Genomic DNA, 14719 nt, shown 5'->3' with positions numbered 1-14719 from the left:
ATCTTTACATTTCAGACGCTGAGGCCACAAAAAGCTTTACAGGCTTACTTGATTAACAGCAGATACGATATCACATGTAACGATTCTAAAGTAATATTTTAAGTGACAAGTTGTAAGAATTTGTAGAGATACCAGGCTAGTTGATGACGACGAGGTATTGATATACTGCTCTTATATTCTGGGCTGAGGAGGACATACAAGTAGGGTGCTCATGAGAATGCCGTGTGGATGGCAGAGCTGTAGTTGTCATGCGGAGGTGCATGTGTGGTTTCAGTTTCCCCTTGTAAATTAAGTTCAGGTTACTTAAAACCCAAAAACAGGCACCCAGTGAGAGAAGTAGGAGGTGTGGCAGATCCTGTGACATGTCAAGCCATGTTGTGTCATGGGTCATGCGATAAGAGCCGCCATGGGAGCGGTATGGGAAACATGGGGAGTATGGCCAGTATGGACAGGCTGTGTGACGGGAACACCATCTGGCATCACCAGTCACCAGGCGTGCACCGCCATATGACCAAACCTCCTCCAGGACCATTCCGCCTTCAAACCACAGCAGCACCCATCACCCTCCCAACACTCCACCCAACCCCCTCCCCCGTATTGATGGACCCTCAGCAGCTATTGAACGCTCATATGTTTCCGGTCATTGGAATTATTCTCGTATGACCTCAACTCTTCCTCAACAATGGCACTCCTCACGCTCTACATGTCTTCAAATATTGATCTGCGCAACATCTTCGGCAGTCACAAAGGGGGAGCCTGAGGAAAGGAATGGAAAGAGATACGTAGGGACTTTTTCGAGCAGTCGTACAGAAACACCCCCGCAGAAAGAAGTTTGACAGCTTTTTAATTTCTGTAAGAAATCAAACAGCATCGGAGAGGGGGGAGAACTCTCAGTTGCTGCATCTGAAACCCCCGCTCACTGTCAGGAATCTGGCAGTAACCCGCAGACTGAAGACAAGACCTCCTTTAGTCTTTGGCTGAATCACTGATGAATTATTTTCTTATTCAGACGAGTCCGTCTAGCTTGCGGAGGAAAAGTAAAGACGGGTTTTGATAGACCTTGGCGAGATGATGACTACTGGATTATTCATAATGTTTTCTTTTCTCCTGCACGACAAATCTGTTCTTCTATTTTTCATGAGCAGAAGATGCAACGGCCTCTGAAACTTAATTCGGAGGATTTGGGCAGTAGCCCGCTGGTGTAGTTCTAAAATAAAGGCCAGTTTATATTTAACTCAGACGCTGGTCTGGTTCAGGCTCCCCCACTAATTGTGGGCTATGCAGTAATCTTCAGTGGGCTAAAACTCATTTACTGTAAGCTTTGCTGCTGCATTAAGATGAAGCTATGGCAGAACAGGATCCCTCCTGCTTCTCCTCGCTATCTGTGTAACATTGGACATCTGAAGACACATGCAGAGCATCGCTGCTAAAAGGGGAGCCGGAGGGAACTCAAATGACAACTCAGCTCCTGTTCAATACAGTTCAATGGCAAAAGCAAGACGAACAACAAGCCAAACAGCAACACAGACACTGGCATCGATCCATGTATGGCTTAAGTGTGAGTCGGACACATGTTGACTGAAACGCTGCAGAGGCAGGTGCTCCCTCGCTGAGGAATGTCCATCTGAGTTGAAAAGGTCACGCGACGATGCTGGCCTGGCCCAAAGTATGCCAACCATCTCCGTCTTACGGGGGTCACGGTCACAGGGGCCACCTCTTCGACACATTTTGGGACGCATTTGGAGAGGACACGCTCTCAGGCTGTTGACATGCATTTCATCTCATTCACATATTCCGAGCAAGGATTCCAACATGTAACTTTTGCCCTGCTTTTGATCCATCAGCTTGCACTTGCGAGCACACTTGACAACAGCCTTGAGATTTATCAAAACCCACGGCTTTCAAAAAATCAAGACTTACTGAGTGAGAAAAATCAGCTTCTCTATTTAGCGAAGGCTCCTCCAGTTATCAGGTGGCACTCATCCACAGGGGCAACTGTTAACATATTATTATCAGAGCAACGTGGAGAGCTGACAGAAAGTTGTAGAGCGCCAGACAGGGGTTTTGCATCTCCACCCCCTCTCAGCCTAGCAGAGGAGAGCAGCGTTGATGACCTTATTCAATCTGATTTTTTTTCCTCCACTTTCTTTCTCTTTGGATGTCTGTCTTCCTTTTTTTTTTTTTTGTGCACCAAGCGCTGCCAAGCTTGGCGGGGAAAAGAGCGCTGTGATGGTGTAGGCTGCCTGTGGATGCGCTTCAAACACAGGGAACACTTCCAATAATGTATGCACATCATGCCCTGCTACGCACACACCCACACAGACACAGCAACACACTCGCAAGAGCTAACAAAAGCAACATTCCTGCGGTATCTGTGCAAGTGGAAGACAAAAGCGTTTAATGCCATGTCTCTCACACAATTGGCACTGCAGCCCGTGGGCTATAAATCCTGGCCCGGGCTCATTCAGAGCCTTGCAGGCGATGATCAGGGACAAACTTTCAATACTTCACTGCCTGTCACTTGATCACACCAGTCATCCCATAGGTGGTACTGACACATCTGAGCCCATGAACGTGTCAGAGAAGTCATAAGTCATGAGCTTGGCTGCACCACACACACACACACACACACACACACACACACAGGACTACCACTAAACATATCTCACGGTCATGACTATTTGCAGAGAGAAATGGTCACTAAGTGGTGCAACTACACACTTCTTACTGTATCTGATGTCATACAGGATCCTGTAAACATGCACACATATCTGAGCTCATACATCCTCCTGAAGGACATCGATAAATCTGACCATCTCTGCTCCCACAGATATTCAACTGAGTGACAAGAAGGTAGATAAAAGGGGGAAAATAAGAGGAGGGGGAGAAAGGAGTGATGCTACGAGGTAAAAATGAGAGGTATGCAACCCGATCCAAACAATAAGGAATCAATTAGGAGCAGAAGAAAGACGAGAAGAGTGAGAGAGGCTTGGAGATACGGTGAGAGGAGAACCGGCAGACACAGCAACACTAACCTGTTTCACTTCAGCAGGCATGGTCCAAAATCCCTCTTCGTTCCCGCAAAAAATAAAAAAAACCTCCCTAGGAAACGTGTGACAGCTATTTCCTCCTCTCGGAAAACTTTCTCCTTTCCCTCCTCTCCTCCTCTCGTCTCCTCACGTTTTCCTTGTTTATTTACGTTGAGTTTTCCCCTCTGTGAGCGCAGAGGCAGCAGCTCAGACGCAGGCAGCCATCCTCTGCTCAGCTCCGTCAAGCCGCACGCACTTAGCGCCAGGAAGACGGGCAGAGCGGCGCCGGAGCCTTTCACAATAAGAGCCGTACGCACGCTCGTCACAGGCAGCTTTACAGATGTGTTGCAATTAGGCAACTGCAAAACAATTTAAAAGCAACTAGAAAGCCAGAACTTTTCACAGTTGAGGTTATAGGTTGAGATTATATCGTTGCAAGAGAAATTATACATTATTGAGATGTGAGGTTAGTGGTAGCTACTTCCTTCAAAGCACATTAATGACACTCAGCTAAGCTAAGCGAAGCTAGCAAAGCTGCATGTCAACACACGTACAAACAATATTATCCATTATTGGGAGTACCTAGCAGTAAATAACCATGCATGTTTTGTTTTTTAACAAAAAGAGAGACATTTGGCATGCATTTGGAACCAAAAATATGTCAACTTATCAGAAAATTTATTGAACATAAAATAAAAGTCTAGAATGAATACCAACAAATATTTTGCACATATTCTTTCTCGGGGACCAATGGACCCCAAAAGACCTTTACCTATGTATGGCAACATGAAAGTCCTGAATAGGGTTAATACTGAGAGCCACAGTTTAGCTTTCTTATCCAGCAAACATAGAAAATAGTTGGAGCACTTTACAGTCACGTAGCATATGAGGGTTAACGGTGAAAGCTAATTTAAGAATTTCAAAAATACCAAAATTATTACCTTTTTAATAACTGTGTAATTATCCTACATGATATTTGTTTAAACACAATGTAACTGAACAAATGGATAAACACAAAAGCCTATAAAAAGGATTTTTTTGAGGCGACTGTTCGTTTTCTGCCTTAACGCTTTTCCTTTTTCATTGTCTGTAAAACATAAAGCCAGAGATAAAATTGCAATTGTTTTATTTCTAATCATTTTTGTTTTGTTTTTTACCAGTCTGATGGCAAGTTTTTGCATTGAAATTTCAGTCAAAGTGTGCACCAGCTAGTGTATGTTCTGTTTAAAGTGGCTATCTATTTCTATTCTATTCTATTCTATTCTATTCTATTATAAAATAAAATAAAATAAAATAAAATACTATCATAATGCATCATCTGTTGGTGTTATTGGAGGTCTACTGTCCGAAACATTAAAATCAAGTTTATAACCATTTAGGTCATGTGTTTAGTATGCATGTGTAAATATACAATCATATAAGCTACATATAATGATCAGAATGTTGAAATGAATAATATATTAGGAAAGTACATGCATTAACTGTGAGACAGCTTTGGATAAGACTGTTTTGTAATCATTCCACCTGCTCAGAGGACATTGTGCGAGGCCACGATGTTCAGAACACAAGATAGGCTGAACAGAAATTGTGGGTTTTGCAATAATGACGTGCAGACCGTGAACATGAGAGGAGAAGTAATTCATTCTCTGGCAATTTTAGTTGCTCTTGCATGTCTTGAGACCAACTCAGCTTGTATATTCTCCATGCACAGTGTGCAATAAACATAACAGTGGATGAAAGATCCCTAACTGTGCTAATTTTCTTCTTTTCAGGTGTGCTAAAATAACTTTTTTTTTCACCACACAGCCTACTACAGTAATAAGTCCATATAGCTGTTTTGATTGCTAGAAATGCTCTCATTAAAGGTCTTTTGTTGTACCAAAAGCAGATATATCCTTCAGAAAACATGAGAATGTCACACTATTTAGATTATTGATCACATCATGACGGTAGATGATTATTTAGAGCAAAAAGCTTGTACTTTTTAAAATGACAAAAGAATGATTAACAACACAGAATTGTTTCTTGAAACTCTAACGCTTTTACTTTGAAAGAAAAATCCCCTTACATCCAGTGTGGCTCTGTCTATCTGACGCTGGTTTGACACAGCTGAAAAAAAGACCCTGCTTTCTCCTTTGCAGAGATGCTGTATTAATGTATGAAATGGTGAAAGATTGAGAGAAAAGGCAGAGTCCTGCTTCCGTACCGAAATCTGGAGACCAAGAGAAGGAGTAGAGCTGAGGCGAACTCTGTGCACACACACACACTCTACAGAAAAGTTAGGCAGCGAGAGAACAAAAAACCTCCAGGGCCAAGAGACTGAGGGGGAGAGGAGGTGTGTTAATAGAAAGGAGGGTTCCCAGACATGCAGCAAGAAGCTGGAAAAGTAGTAGCCCTCTCTCTCCTCCGTCTCTCTCTCTCTCTCATTCATTGGGTCTATGTCTCTCACTCTATCTCTGGCATCTTGGTGGGGTGGGACCAGCTCCGTCTATACACTCCAGCTGCGTCTGTCTGTCAACCCGACGACCCCTCCCCCTTGTTGGCATAGACAGACAGAGGGGAGGAAAAAAGGGGAGAAGGGGGAGGGCTAACACAAAACAAAAGTTGCCCCTATTGAAGCGAAGGCACCCCATACTCTGCAAATTTTTACACCCTGCACACACACAGCTCCTTTTTTCTGCAGCTCTTTGTGCCGTTCCTCTCGCTGCACTTGATATAAGGGAGGGGTGGGACGTACGTGGAAGAATTCACATTCAAATATCTATGACTGAGACCAAGACTGAGTAGGAATGTTAATCTAATAACGTAGATGGAAGCTTAACTAAGGACAACTTTGAGGGAAGTTTGAAAAGACAGGAGAGAGAGAGAGAGAGAGAGAGAGAGAGAGAGGAAAAAAGGATGACTGGACTAAAAGGAGAAAAGTGAAAAAAGGAGAAATCCCAAGCAGAGGGGAAATGGCTGGGGTTTTGCATTCCACCAGCTTGGCAGTGTTATTTCATGTCCCAGACTGTTACTGCTCCATTTGTTCTAAATGAAAGACCTGGCCCACCATGCACCATTACATTTAGATCTATTTACTTTCAACAATACCATTAAGAATTCAACCGGCCAACATTACCTTAAAAAAAAAACAAAAAAGCAGTTTTAAAAAAATGAGTCTCGTAACTTCAGTCGCACAGCGTTTCTTTCTCTTATGTGATTTGCAATATCACATTCCATTTAAGCCATTTAAACACTGAGCGAGTTTCATAACCCTGTTTAAAAATCCATTAAGTGCTTTGGAATACTCATGGGAGCGCACGAGGAAAGAAGCATTACTCTTTACTTTCTCTGCAAATCTGCCTGTGTGCTTCGCATGTTATTTTTTTAATGCCAAATTTGAATTTGCCTAATTTCCAAGCTAACTAGATTTAAACAAGCCTACAAATTTATAGTGGCTCCGTGAGGCCCTCAGGCAGAGCTGGGGCTTGTGCTAAGGGCTCAGAGCCTGCTTTTTGTTCAGTGTCTTGGTTTAGCATGTTAGTGTAGCAACGTGTGCTCACTTAGACTAATCACAGTACAGCCGAGGCAGACAGGATTAGAAACATCAAGCATTGATTGGCTACAAGTTGAAATTTTGACCTGATAATAGATTTTTTTAAAATGTAAAGAAAGAGAAATTAGTGTTTGTACCAAATTTCATGGCAATGTATTTTTAGAATAGAATAGAATAGAATAGAATAGAATAGAATAGAATAGAATAGAATAGAAATAGCTTATTAATTCTCAAGGGGATATCTGGTTGGTAGAGCACAATGAGTAAAGTTACCACCACCATAAATACTGATAAAAAAGGAAAAATAAACAATAAGAAGCTATAAAATGCAAAATGTACAATGAGTGTAATATGTCTAATTAGAAAAGTCCTGTGTGAAGTGTAGGGCAAACAATGTGCAAGAAAACGAGTTCAGTCAAAGTGTGCAAAAGGCAATTTCAATGACGATTTCAACTGAGACATTTCACTCAAACTTTACAAGAGGTAAAGTCAATGGATCAGCAAAGTAAGCAGGATTCACAATCTGGGATCCATATATGTTGTGTAAAATAGTTCAGATATTGAGATATTTGTCTGACTAAATGAAAACTTTGGCTTACTGATGGTACAAGATCAAAAGTCAAGGGATCATCATATCCAGTAGTATTCATTCTCTTGGGATCATCAATATCTCTGCAAATGTCATGGCAATCCACCAAGTAGTGGTTAAGACATTCCAGTCTGGACCTGTTCCAGTTTACCAAATAAGCCATGCTTATCTCAGTTCAACTGACTTATTGGCAGGTTATTTATTACATCCATAAAGCAAATTCAACATAGTTCCAGCTCAGTTATTATGGCTGTGCTGGTAAACTAACCTGGTCCAGAGCCCAACCTAGGCCTGAGTTGTTGCCTATCCAAAGTTCCTATAATACAGACCCAATGGGAAAGCTAAGACCGGGTCAAATATATGACATGTCATATCAGAGGTTGCTTATGCCTTTATAAAAAAATAAATTTTTAAAGTCTCAATCTAAATTAGGCCAATAGAGTGGTAATATCTACATAAATAGAATAGTACAATATTGCCCAGATATATTTAATCCATCCATCCATTATCTATACACCACTTAATCCTCACTAGGGTCGTGGGGGTCTGGAGCCTATCCCAGCTGAGTCAGGGTGAAGGCAGGGGACACCCTGGATAGGTCACCAGTCTATCACAGAGACAGACAACCAAGCACACTCACATTCACGACGACGGACAATTTAGAATCACCAATTAACCTCAGCATGTTTTTGAACTGTCTGGGAGGAAGCCGGAGAACCAAGAGAGAAAGTAAAGAACCCACCGCTACACTGTGCAGCCCACATATATTTAATGCTTAATAATAATACGAAAACAGACTTTAAAAAGTAGTCACCTCTGCCGGCTGTGCATCGAGAAAATGTGTTCAATAAACATCACCTGGGTTGCACAGTGTCCATGAACGTTGTTCCTCTCTCTGTATTACTGCTGTTTGCCGAGATAGATTGGCGTGATCTATGCTCAACCTCTTGGTCCGCTAAAGAATAGGACAAACATGCAGTCATCACGACTACTTGAACCTGCATTGAAATGGCCTGATTGCATGAACTTAAACTGACCTTAACTGAACCTTTATAACCCCAACTGCTTTGTTCAGATGTGTCAGTCAGATGTTAGACTTTAATCCTCACTTTTCTTAACGCGCTTTATGGAACAGGCCTCAATTCAGAGAGTGAAGGATATTTCCTTCTGATCTCTAGAGCCAACGCTGCTAGCATGGCTGAAAGTAATGTGGAAGTTATCAATAAGCATTCTGTTTCAGCAAACTGCAAAAAATATTTATCATATATTGGTATCATATATTATTTATTTGGCACTTTTCAAACAAAAATAAATGCATTTCAAAGTTCTTCATAATAAACTGAGAAAGCACAAGATGGTTAAAAAAAAAAAGAAAAAAAGATCTACAGTCTAATTCACACCAAATAATGTTAGAACACTAAATGTTTGATGGGCAGTTAAGATGATAAAAGATAAATAATAAAAGTATACAATCAATAAAAATAACATTCAAAACTAAATTCTCAAATATTGCACAAGATAAATTGATTATATTAAGAGTAAAATGTTTCGAAAATAATAATGATGATCAAAAAAAGACTAAGATTGAATACAAAATCCATACAATTATAAAACACTGCATGAAAGTCACACTGGCTTTTAGTCTACGTTTGAAAAATATCAATATTTTCAGTTCTTCTCACATCATCTGGAAGCTGTTCCAGCACCTCGGAGCGTAATGGCTGAAAGCAGCATCACCAAATGTATTTGTTCTGCTTTGTAGCACAGCTAAAAGAGGAGAACCAAAGGATCTAAAGGGGCCTTTCTGGTTCATACACCAATATTACTTCACAGAGCTAGTCTGGTGCAAGGCCATGTAGTGCCTCAATACGAAATCAATACGAAAACTAACACTGTAAAGAATTTAAAATAGTCATAATGCATGCTCTTTTTTTGGTCTTCATCAGCGCTCGTGCAGAAGAATTTTGAATTTACTGCAGCTATTCTTCAGTAGACCAGGAGAAGGAGTGTTACAAAAGTCTACCTTGCTAGTTACAAAAGCGTACATCAATCTGCCTCATACTGGAGATGTTTTTCAGCAGAGTAAGAATAGACAGCACAGGCTGAGGTCAACTAAATATCCAAAGAAATACACCATATTCAACATTGCATTTCAGAATAAACCCTAGAATGTGTTCAACATCAGAGGCTGGCGTTACATGCTCCTTCCAGGGAATACCTGCTACTGTCAGATAAAATCTATATTCACTTGAGTCCATCCAACCCACACCCAGGTCTTGTAAAATAAATGTACAAGGTGTATGAATAATCCACTAGTTGTAATCAAAGCTCCTGAAGTCAGCTTTAGTCTGTCAGATCATACAGTGTGAAACAGATGGGAGAAAGGTTAATGCTCAGCAACAAGGCGCGCTTTGACAGCCAGACACCTCCAATGAGGCTACATCTGTTAGAATCATGCTTTTTGCTTCCATTTATGATGGCAGATGCACAGAAACGCAGAGAGGAAAGAAATGGAGGAGAAAAGGCAGATACAGAAAATAGACTGAAGGGAGGAGGGGCCGGCAGTTAGAAAAAAAAATACATGTGGTGCTTCGTGACCAAAAAATGTTTTTACGATCTTCAGTTTCAAAGGAGACTTTTAATTTTGAAATCCTTTCCACGCTGCCAAGGATACTTTTTTTCTTTTTTTAGAAACATTACCTTCAAACTTTTAATAATAAAGTGAGCAAGTTTAACCAAATACCCCAGTTTACACAAAGTAGGTCGTCATAAAAAGTGGTTTTATGGATAATACTGACTTTGCTGCTCTATAGGACAAACTCTGCACAGTGTAGGAGCCCGATGACAAAAATGATGCATGCATGAATGTTTGAGCGTCTGCAGCGCAAGATGATCTGCTGCTATAGGCCGACTGCTGTTTATTCTAACAATGGCACTGCTTTCCAAAAAGCCCTTATCTAATGACTTTTACTATCATGTTTTATTTTCCCCTTGAAAAATGGCTAGTCAGCGATGCAGAGGATTAGAGTCCAATCTATTGGGGGCTTTTGTCTTGCAAAAAGGCAATTTTCCCTTCATTTAGGGAAATAAAGCCCTGTTTAAATGACATCACTTCAGATCAAAAGGTTCTATTTTCTGTTTTTATGTTGCAATTCTGTAATTGCACGGCAAGATTTGTAATACAGCTGTAACAGGATTAGGCTTTCCCTTGCTTTCCATCTTGTCATGCGTAATTGGGACACTGAAGGAGGCACAAACAACCGAATCTGAACCAGTCAGATGCTGACATGCGGCAAATCACTAACTTTCACATCCAAAAACATTTTTATTACAACCTTCGTTTTAGTTGAACACGCCTTTTGCATCTGACAAGGAATCTCTCATGACCTTTGAAGGGTATGTCTATAAATGAGCCAACTGCTAATGACTTGTCTCATGACTTTATTTGCACCTTTCTGCAAAGTTTGATTAGAAATTCTCCTATCTTTTGACATATTTCTTTTCACAGATGGGTTTGCATGCTTTTTGGTGGAAAAGTTAGATTTTTTTACATGCACCAGAATACATCAATCAGCCACAACCTTAAAACCACCTTCGAAAAATTGTGTTTGTACCTCTTGTGCTTTCGAAACAGCTCCGACCCATCAAGGAATAGACACAGGACCTGTGGAGGTGTCTTTTGGTGGATCCTGAAACAGTCAGACTATTCTCCAGTGCTGTGCAGAATGATCTCACTGCACCTCATTGTCAAAATATGTTCTGGTTCGTTTGTATTTCTTGATTCAACCACCTCACCTTTCAGCGGTTTTAAGGCTGTGGCTGATGGATGTATGTTCACATGTTGGCTCATGGTCTTTGGCAGATTTTTCAGCCACTGCATCTGGCAATTTGTTAGAAATTCTATTAGCTGTATTATATTGCTTGGAAATGAATGTCTAACTGTTGGGCATTGTTCATTCTTTTCAAGAATGTTGTTCAAGAAGGTTAAAGTTGTGACTTTTTTTTTTTTTTTTCAGAGATGGAGTGTGTGTTTAGTTCAGCGTAGAATGGTGAGCTTGAACAGGGCCTCTGGAGAAAGAGGACTATCAAGAGTAGTGCCCTTATTTTTACACATTCCTGCTCTATTATCATGCTCCTCTACATTCAAGAATCACTCTCCGACTCTTTGTGAGAGACAGTTCACAGACAAGGCCCTATTTCTTTGTGCATCACCCTTTTCAAATATGCCAGCATATAAAGAGGGCCCTGCAGCCTGGCTCCAGCTTAAGACAAACTATGTGATTTTTTTTTTTTTTGATCGAGTGTGTGTGTGCAATCCTGTGACACAAAACAGCAAAGGTTTGCAGATTCCAAATTCTGTGATGTCCAGTCTTTTCACAGCCTGTCCAGATGCGCAGTGTGCCTCAGCCCGAGGCGATGCCAGAACTCATTAAGTCAGTCAGCCAGAGTGCAAGTGCAAGTCAATATGTAGGTCTGACTTCATGGCTACAGTCTGATGGTATATGAACTGTAGACTACTGTGCAAAGAATTGACATGCTGATAATGACTCCAGTGCCCACAGGCGTAAGACTGGTGATTTACAGGAACTAGCAAGTACCAAGAGGGTACTTGCTTCTGTGACTGTTGATTAGAGATTTTAGACTAATTCCAGGTAAAAGTAACCAGCCGAGAGGTAAAGCTGTCTCTTCTGAGTTGATTCATCTCCTGTTTAGTTTGTAGGTCTTGAGGGAACCTTTTTTTTTATTAGTTGATTTGTCTGCCTTAGCGGCAGAAAAGCAGAGTTTGATTTGTTTTTTAAGAACTTTCAATGTAACTGTGCCATCTAAACAAATGTGCACTTGTGTTTTTAATGAATAGCTTCTGAGGCCAGTATACATGATTGCACGCATTTGCCTCAATAATATGAGAGTTTTACAGTTTATACTATGGAGGGCCTAAAACTTGTTTTATTTGGCAGTTTACCTGAATATTCACAATGTAGTAACCTTTATTAAAAAAACATACTGGGGTGAAAATGAAAAAAAAAAAAAAAAAGGTTTAGCGCTTAGTCCCTTTGGCCAATACAGCATTTGTAGTCTTAAGGAGTTCTCTGTCTAATTAGGTGTGAATTCACTCCAGCAAATCTTCCAAAACAAGGCTCAGTGCTGCTTCTGTTCCTCATTTGATCAACATTTACATGCTTGTAAGTCATGTTGTAAAAATGTCACAGCAGTATGTTAAGCTCATGGGGATAATTAAATCAAGGCTTTGAAGAACACCTCCAGCCCTACTATAAAGGTCTGAGACTGTTTTCAATTTAGTTTTTTTTTTTTTTTTTCAGTTACCGGGGGGTCAGCGTCCAGCCCTGTTTAGTTATCCTGCTGGACACTGGGAAGGGTGAGGTCACATTCCTCAGGTGACTCTGGGGTCTTGTGTAGGAGAAGAACTTTATTTTAAACACATGGGCTGTAGTCTGGTGTCTGAATTTAACAGCCAAGTCCAGCAGTCTGTTTAGACTGCCATGGCCATCTTCAAGTACAAAGCAGACTCACACCCAAATGTACAATAACTACAATGGTCCGCCACACACAACGCATTGGTTTCACAATAAAGGGTGTCAAATTGTAAGACACCTGTGTTTTTTTGCCCTTTCTTTTTCTATTAACCCTGCAATGTGACTTTATTTCACTTTGCACATAAAAATAGCAACAAAGTCCGCAGGTTTTTTCTCCCAGAAGCTAAAGTATGAGTCCCTTGTGGCACCATTGTTTTGTTGTATTATTTTTTACACTTTGTGTCATTTTCAGTCAGTTTACTTTTGTTTAAAAACTGCAACAACTTATTAAATAATTAATTAGTTGTCAACTATTAACTTAATCAACTGTGTTAATAATCGATCAATCAGTACGAGTAATCTTTTTCAGAAAAAAAGTTTTAAAAAAATCTCTGATTACAGCTTCTTAATATTGTTTTCTAGTTTCTTTCCTCTTCTATGACAGTAAACTAAATATCTTTAGACTGTGAACAAAAAAACAAAAACAAAAAAAACATTTTAAGGGTGTCAGCTTGGACTTTGGGCAACACCGATAAATATTTTTCACGATTTTCTGACATTTTGTACACCAAAAAAAAATCAACAGACGATTCAACAATAAAAATGATCTTTGGTTGCAGCTCTAGTTTTCTTTCACAGTTTATTGTTGTTTTCAGCCACTGTTTGCTTTTAACTAAACTACTTAGTTAACGATAGGCACAAAAAAGGTATTTTGTTGGGAAAAAATAAGTCATAGATTCATCATAACTATCTCACCACTTTGCAGCCTTATTTGTGAAAAGAACACATTTTACGCTGTGGACCATTGTACTTATTACACATTTCGGTGGAGACTGGGCTCTTAAGTACACAATCAGACTTCTAAGTTGTCCAGAACTTTCAGACTGAGGTGGTGCCCATTTAGCCTCCTGTCTGTTCACCTATCTGTGCACACAGAGAAGATGTGTGCTGAAGGAAAGGGGAGCAGTTTTCAGCTACCCCTCTTAGTGCTTTTAGTGAGCATAATGGTTTAATGGATTGTGATCAAATGGCAGGGAGGTGCACCAGGACAAGCATTAAGTCCACCAACGTTGAGGCTGATTTGAAGGATGAAGGTTTGAGCCGCCCCAGAGGAATATAAATAGCCCAGAGTACAAAAGGCTTTTCCGCCATCTCCCCTTCAAACCTCTCTCTCTCCCTGTTCACCTGAACAAGAGGAAAATGCGCAACCCCAACCTTGAGTAAAAACTCCTGTCCTTCCATGTTAGCCCCTGTACCAAGAGGAGACACAAAAAGGACTTACCCGCCCACACTGGGCAGTTAGCACAGTGATTCATGGGCCATTGCCTCAAACTTGACTCTTAATGTTGAAGTAGGGTGAATAAAAGATTATCTAGAACGTAAATGGCACATGCACTAGACATTTTAGCTTAAGGTTGAGAAATGTATTAGGGAAAAGCAAAAAGACTGCACTGACTATAGAATCCTTATGACGTTAGATCCCAAACAATGGCACCTGTTATAGTGATTTTTCATGGCAATCTGTCTAATGAATCCTGACAATGCTTCCTTTACAGCCACGCTGCTGTCATGGCTAAAAAAAACTTGGAGATTAGGAACTTTTGGGAAGCATTTCTTAAAGTGTTAACAAGCTGTAAGGAGAAACTGTACCATCAACACTAACTGTGTTTTCACACCTGTGCCTTTTATTACAGTTGAACTCGGATGCAAACCACAGAGACTGTTGAGAGGAGGCGGTCTCGATCCAGTCCAGAAAGAAACTTCGGAGTGGTTAGTTTGTGGTAGAAATGTGATCCGGCCTCATTCCAACCAAACTATCAGTTTTACTCCTTAAATTTAAGCTAAACAGTCACTGTGACCTTAGCCGAGGTCTCACTAGTAATGTTTCTCTCACAGATGTAAGCACTAGTCCAGAAGACAAGGACCACACAGCTGACTAATACGGATGAAAATTCTCATATGGTTTGGAGCGATGCCCTTTGTTTACCAGGACTCATCAACTAACCTGGATCAGAGGAGATTAAGTATAGGT

General features: G+C 40.6%; 1 protein-coding gene and 1 long non-coding RNA gene across 6 annotated transcripts in view; one reads left to right on the top strand and one right to left on the bottom strand.

Moving 5' to 3' along the window:
- arvcfb (ARVCF delta catenin family member b) overlaps positions 1-3247 on the bottom strand; it is a 131292-nt gene extending 128045 nt beyond the window's left edge. For 3 of the 5 annotated variants that reach the window (XM_008297476.1, XM_008297467.1, XM_008297459.1), the window contains exon 1: positions 3036-3246. In XM_008297476.1, coding sequence (XP_008295698.1) covers positions 3036-3056 — 21 coding nt within the window. In that variant the 5' untranslated portion in view covers positions 3057-3246. Of the gene's footprint in view, positions 1-3035 lie in introns of all 5 variants that reach the window. The other 2 variants (XM_008297451.1, XM_008297483.1) reach the window with 2 other exon arrangements.
- Positions 1-14719, top strand: part of LOC103369019 (uncharacterized) — a 703792-nt gene that overhangs the window by 400189 nt on the left and 288884 nt on the right. The gene's annotated exons all lie outside the window — the stretch shown is intronic.

This window comes from Stegastes partitus, unplaced genomic scaffold (genome assembly GCF_000690725.1).
Source record: "Stegastes partitus isolate 25-593 unplaced genomic scaffold, Stegastes_partitus-1.0.2 Scaffold26, whole genome shotgun sequence".
In the NCBI taxonomy this organism is placed as follows: domain Eukaryota; kingdom Metazoa; phylum Chordata; class Actinopteri; family Pomacentridae; genus Stegastes; species Stegastes partitus.
The sequence above is the reverse complement of the archived record's forward strand: the minus strand, read 5'-3'. Positions and strand labels throughout refer to the sequence as shown.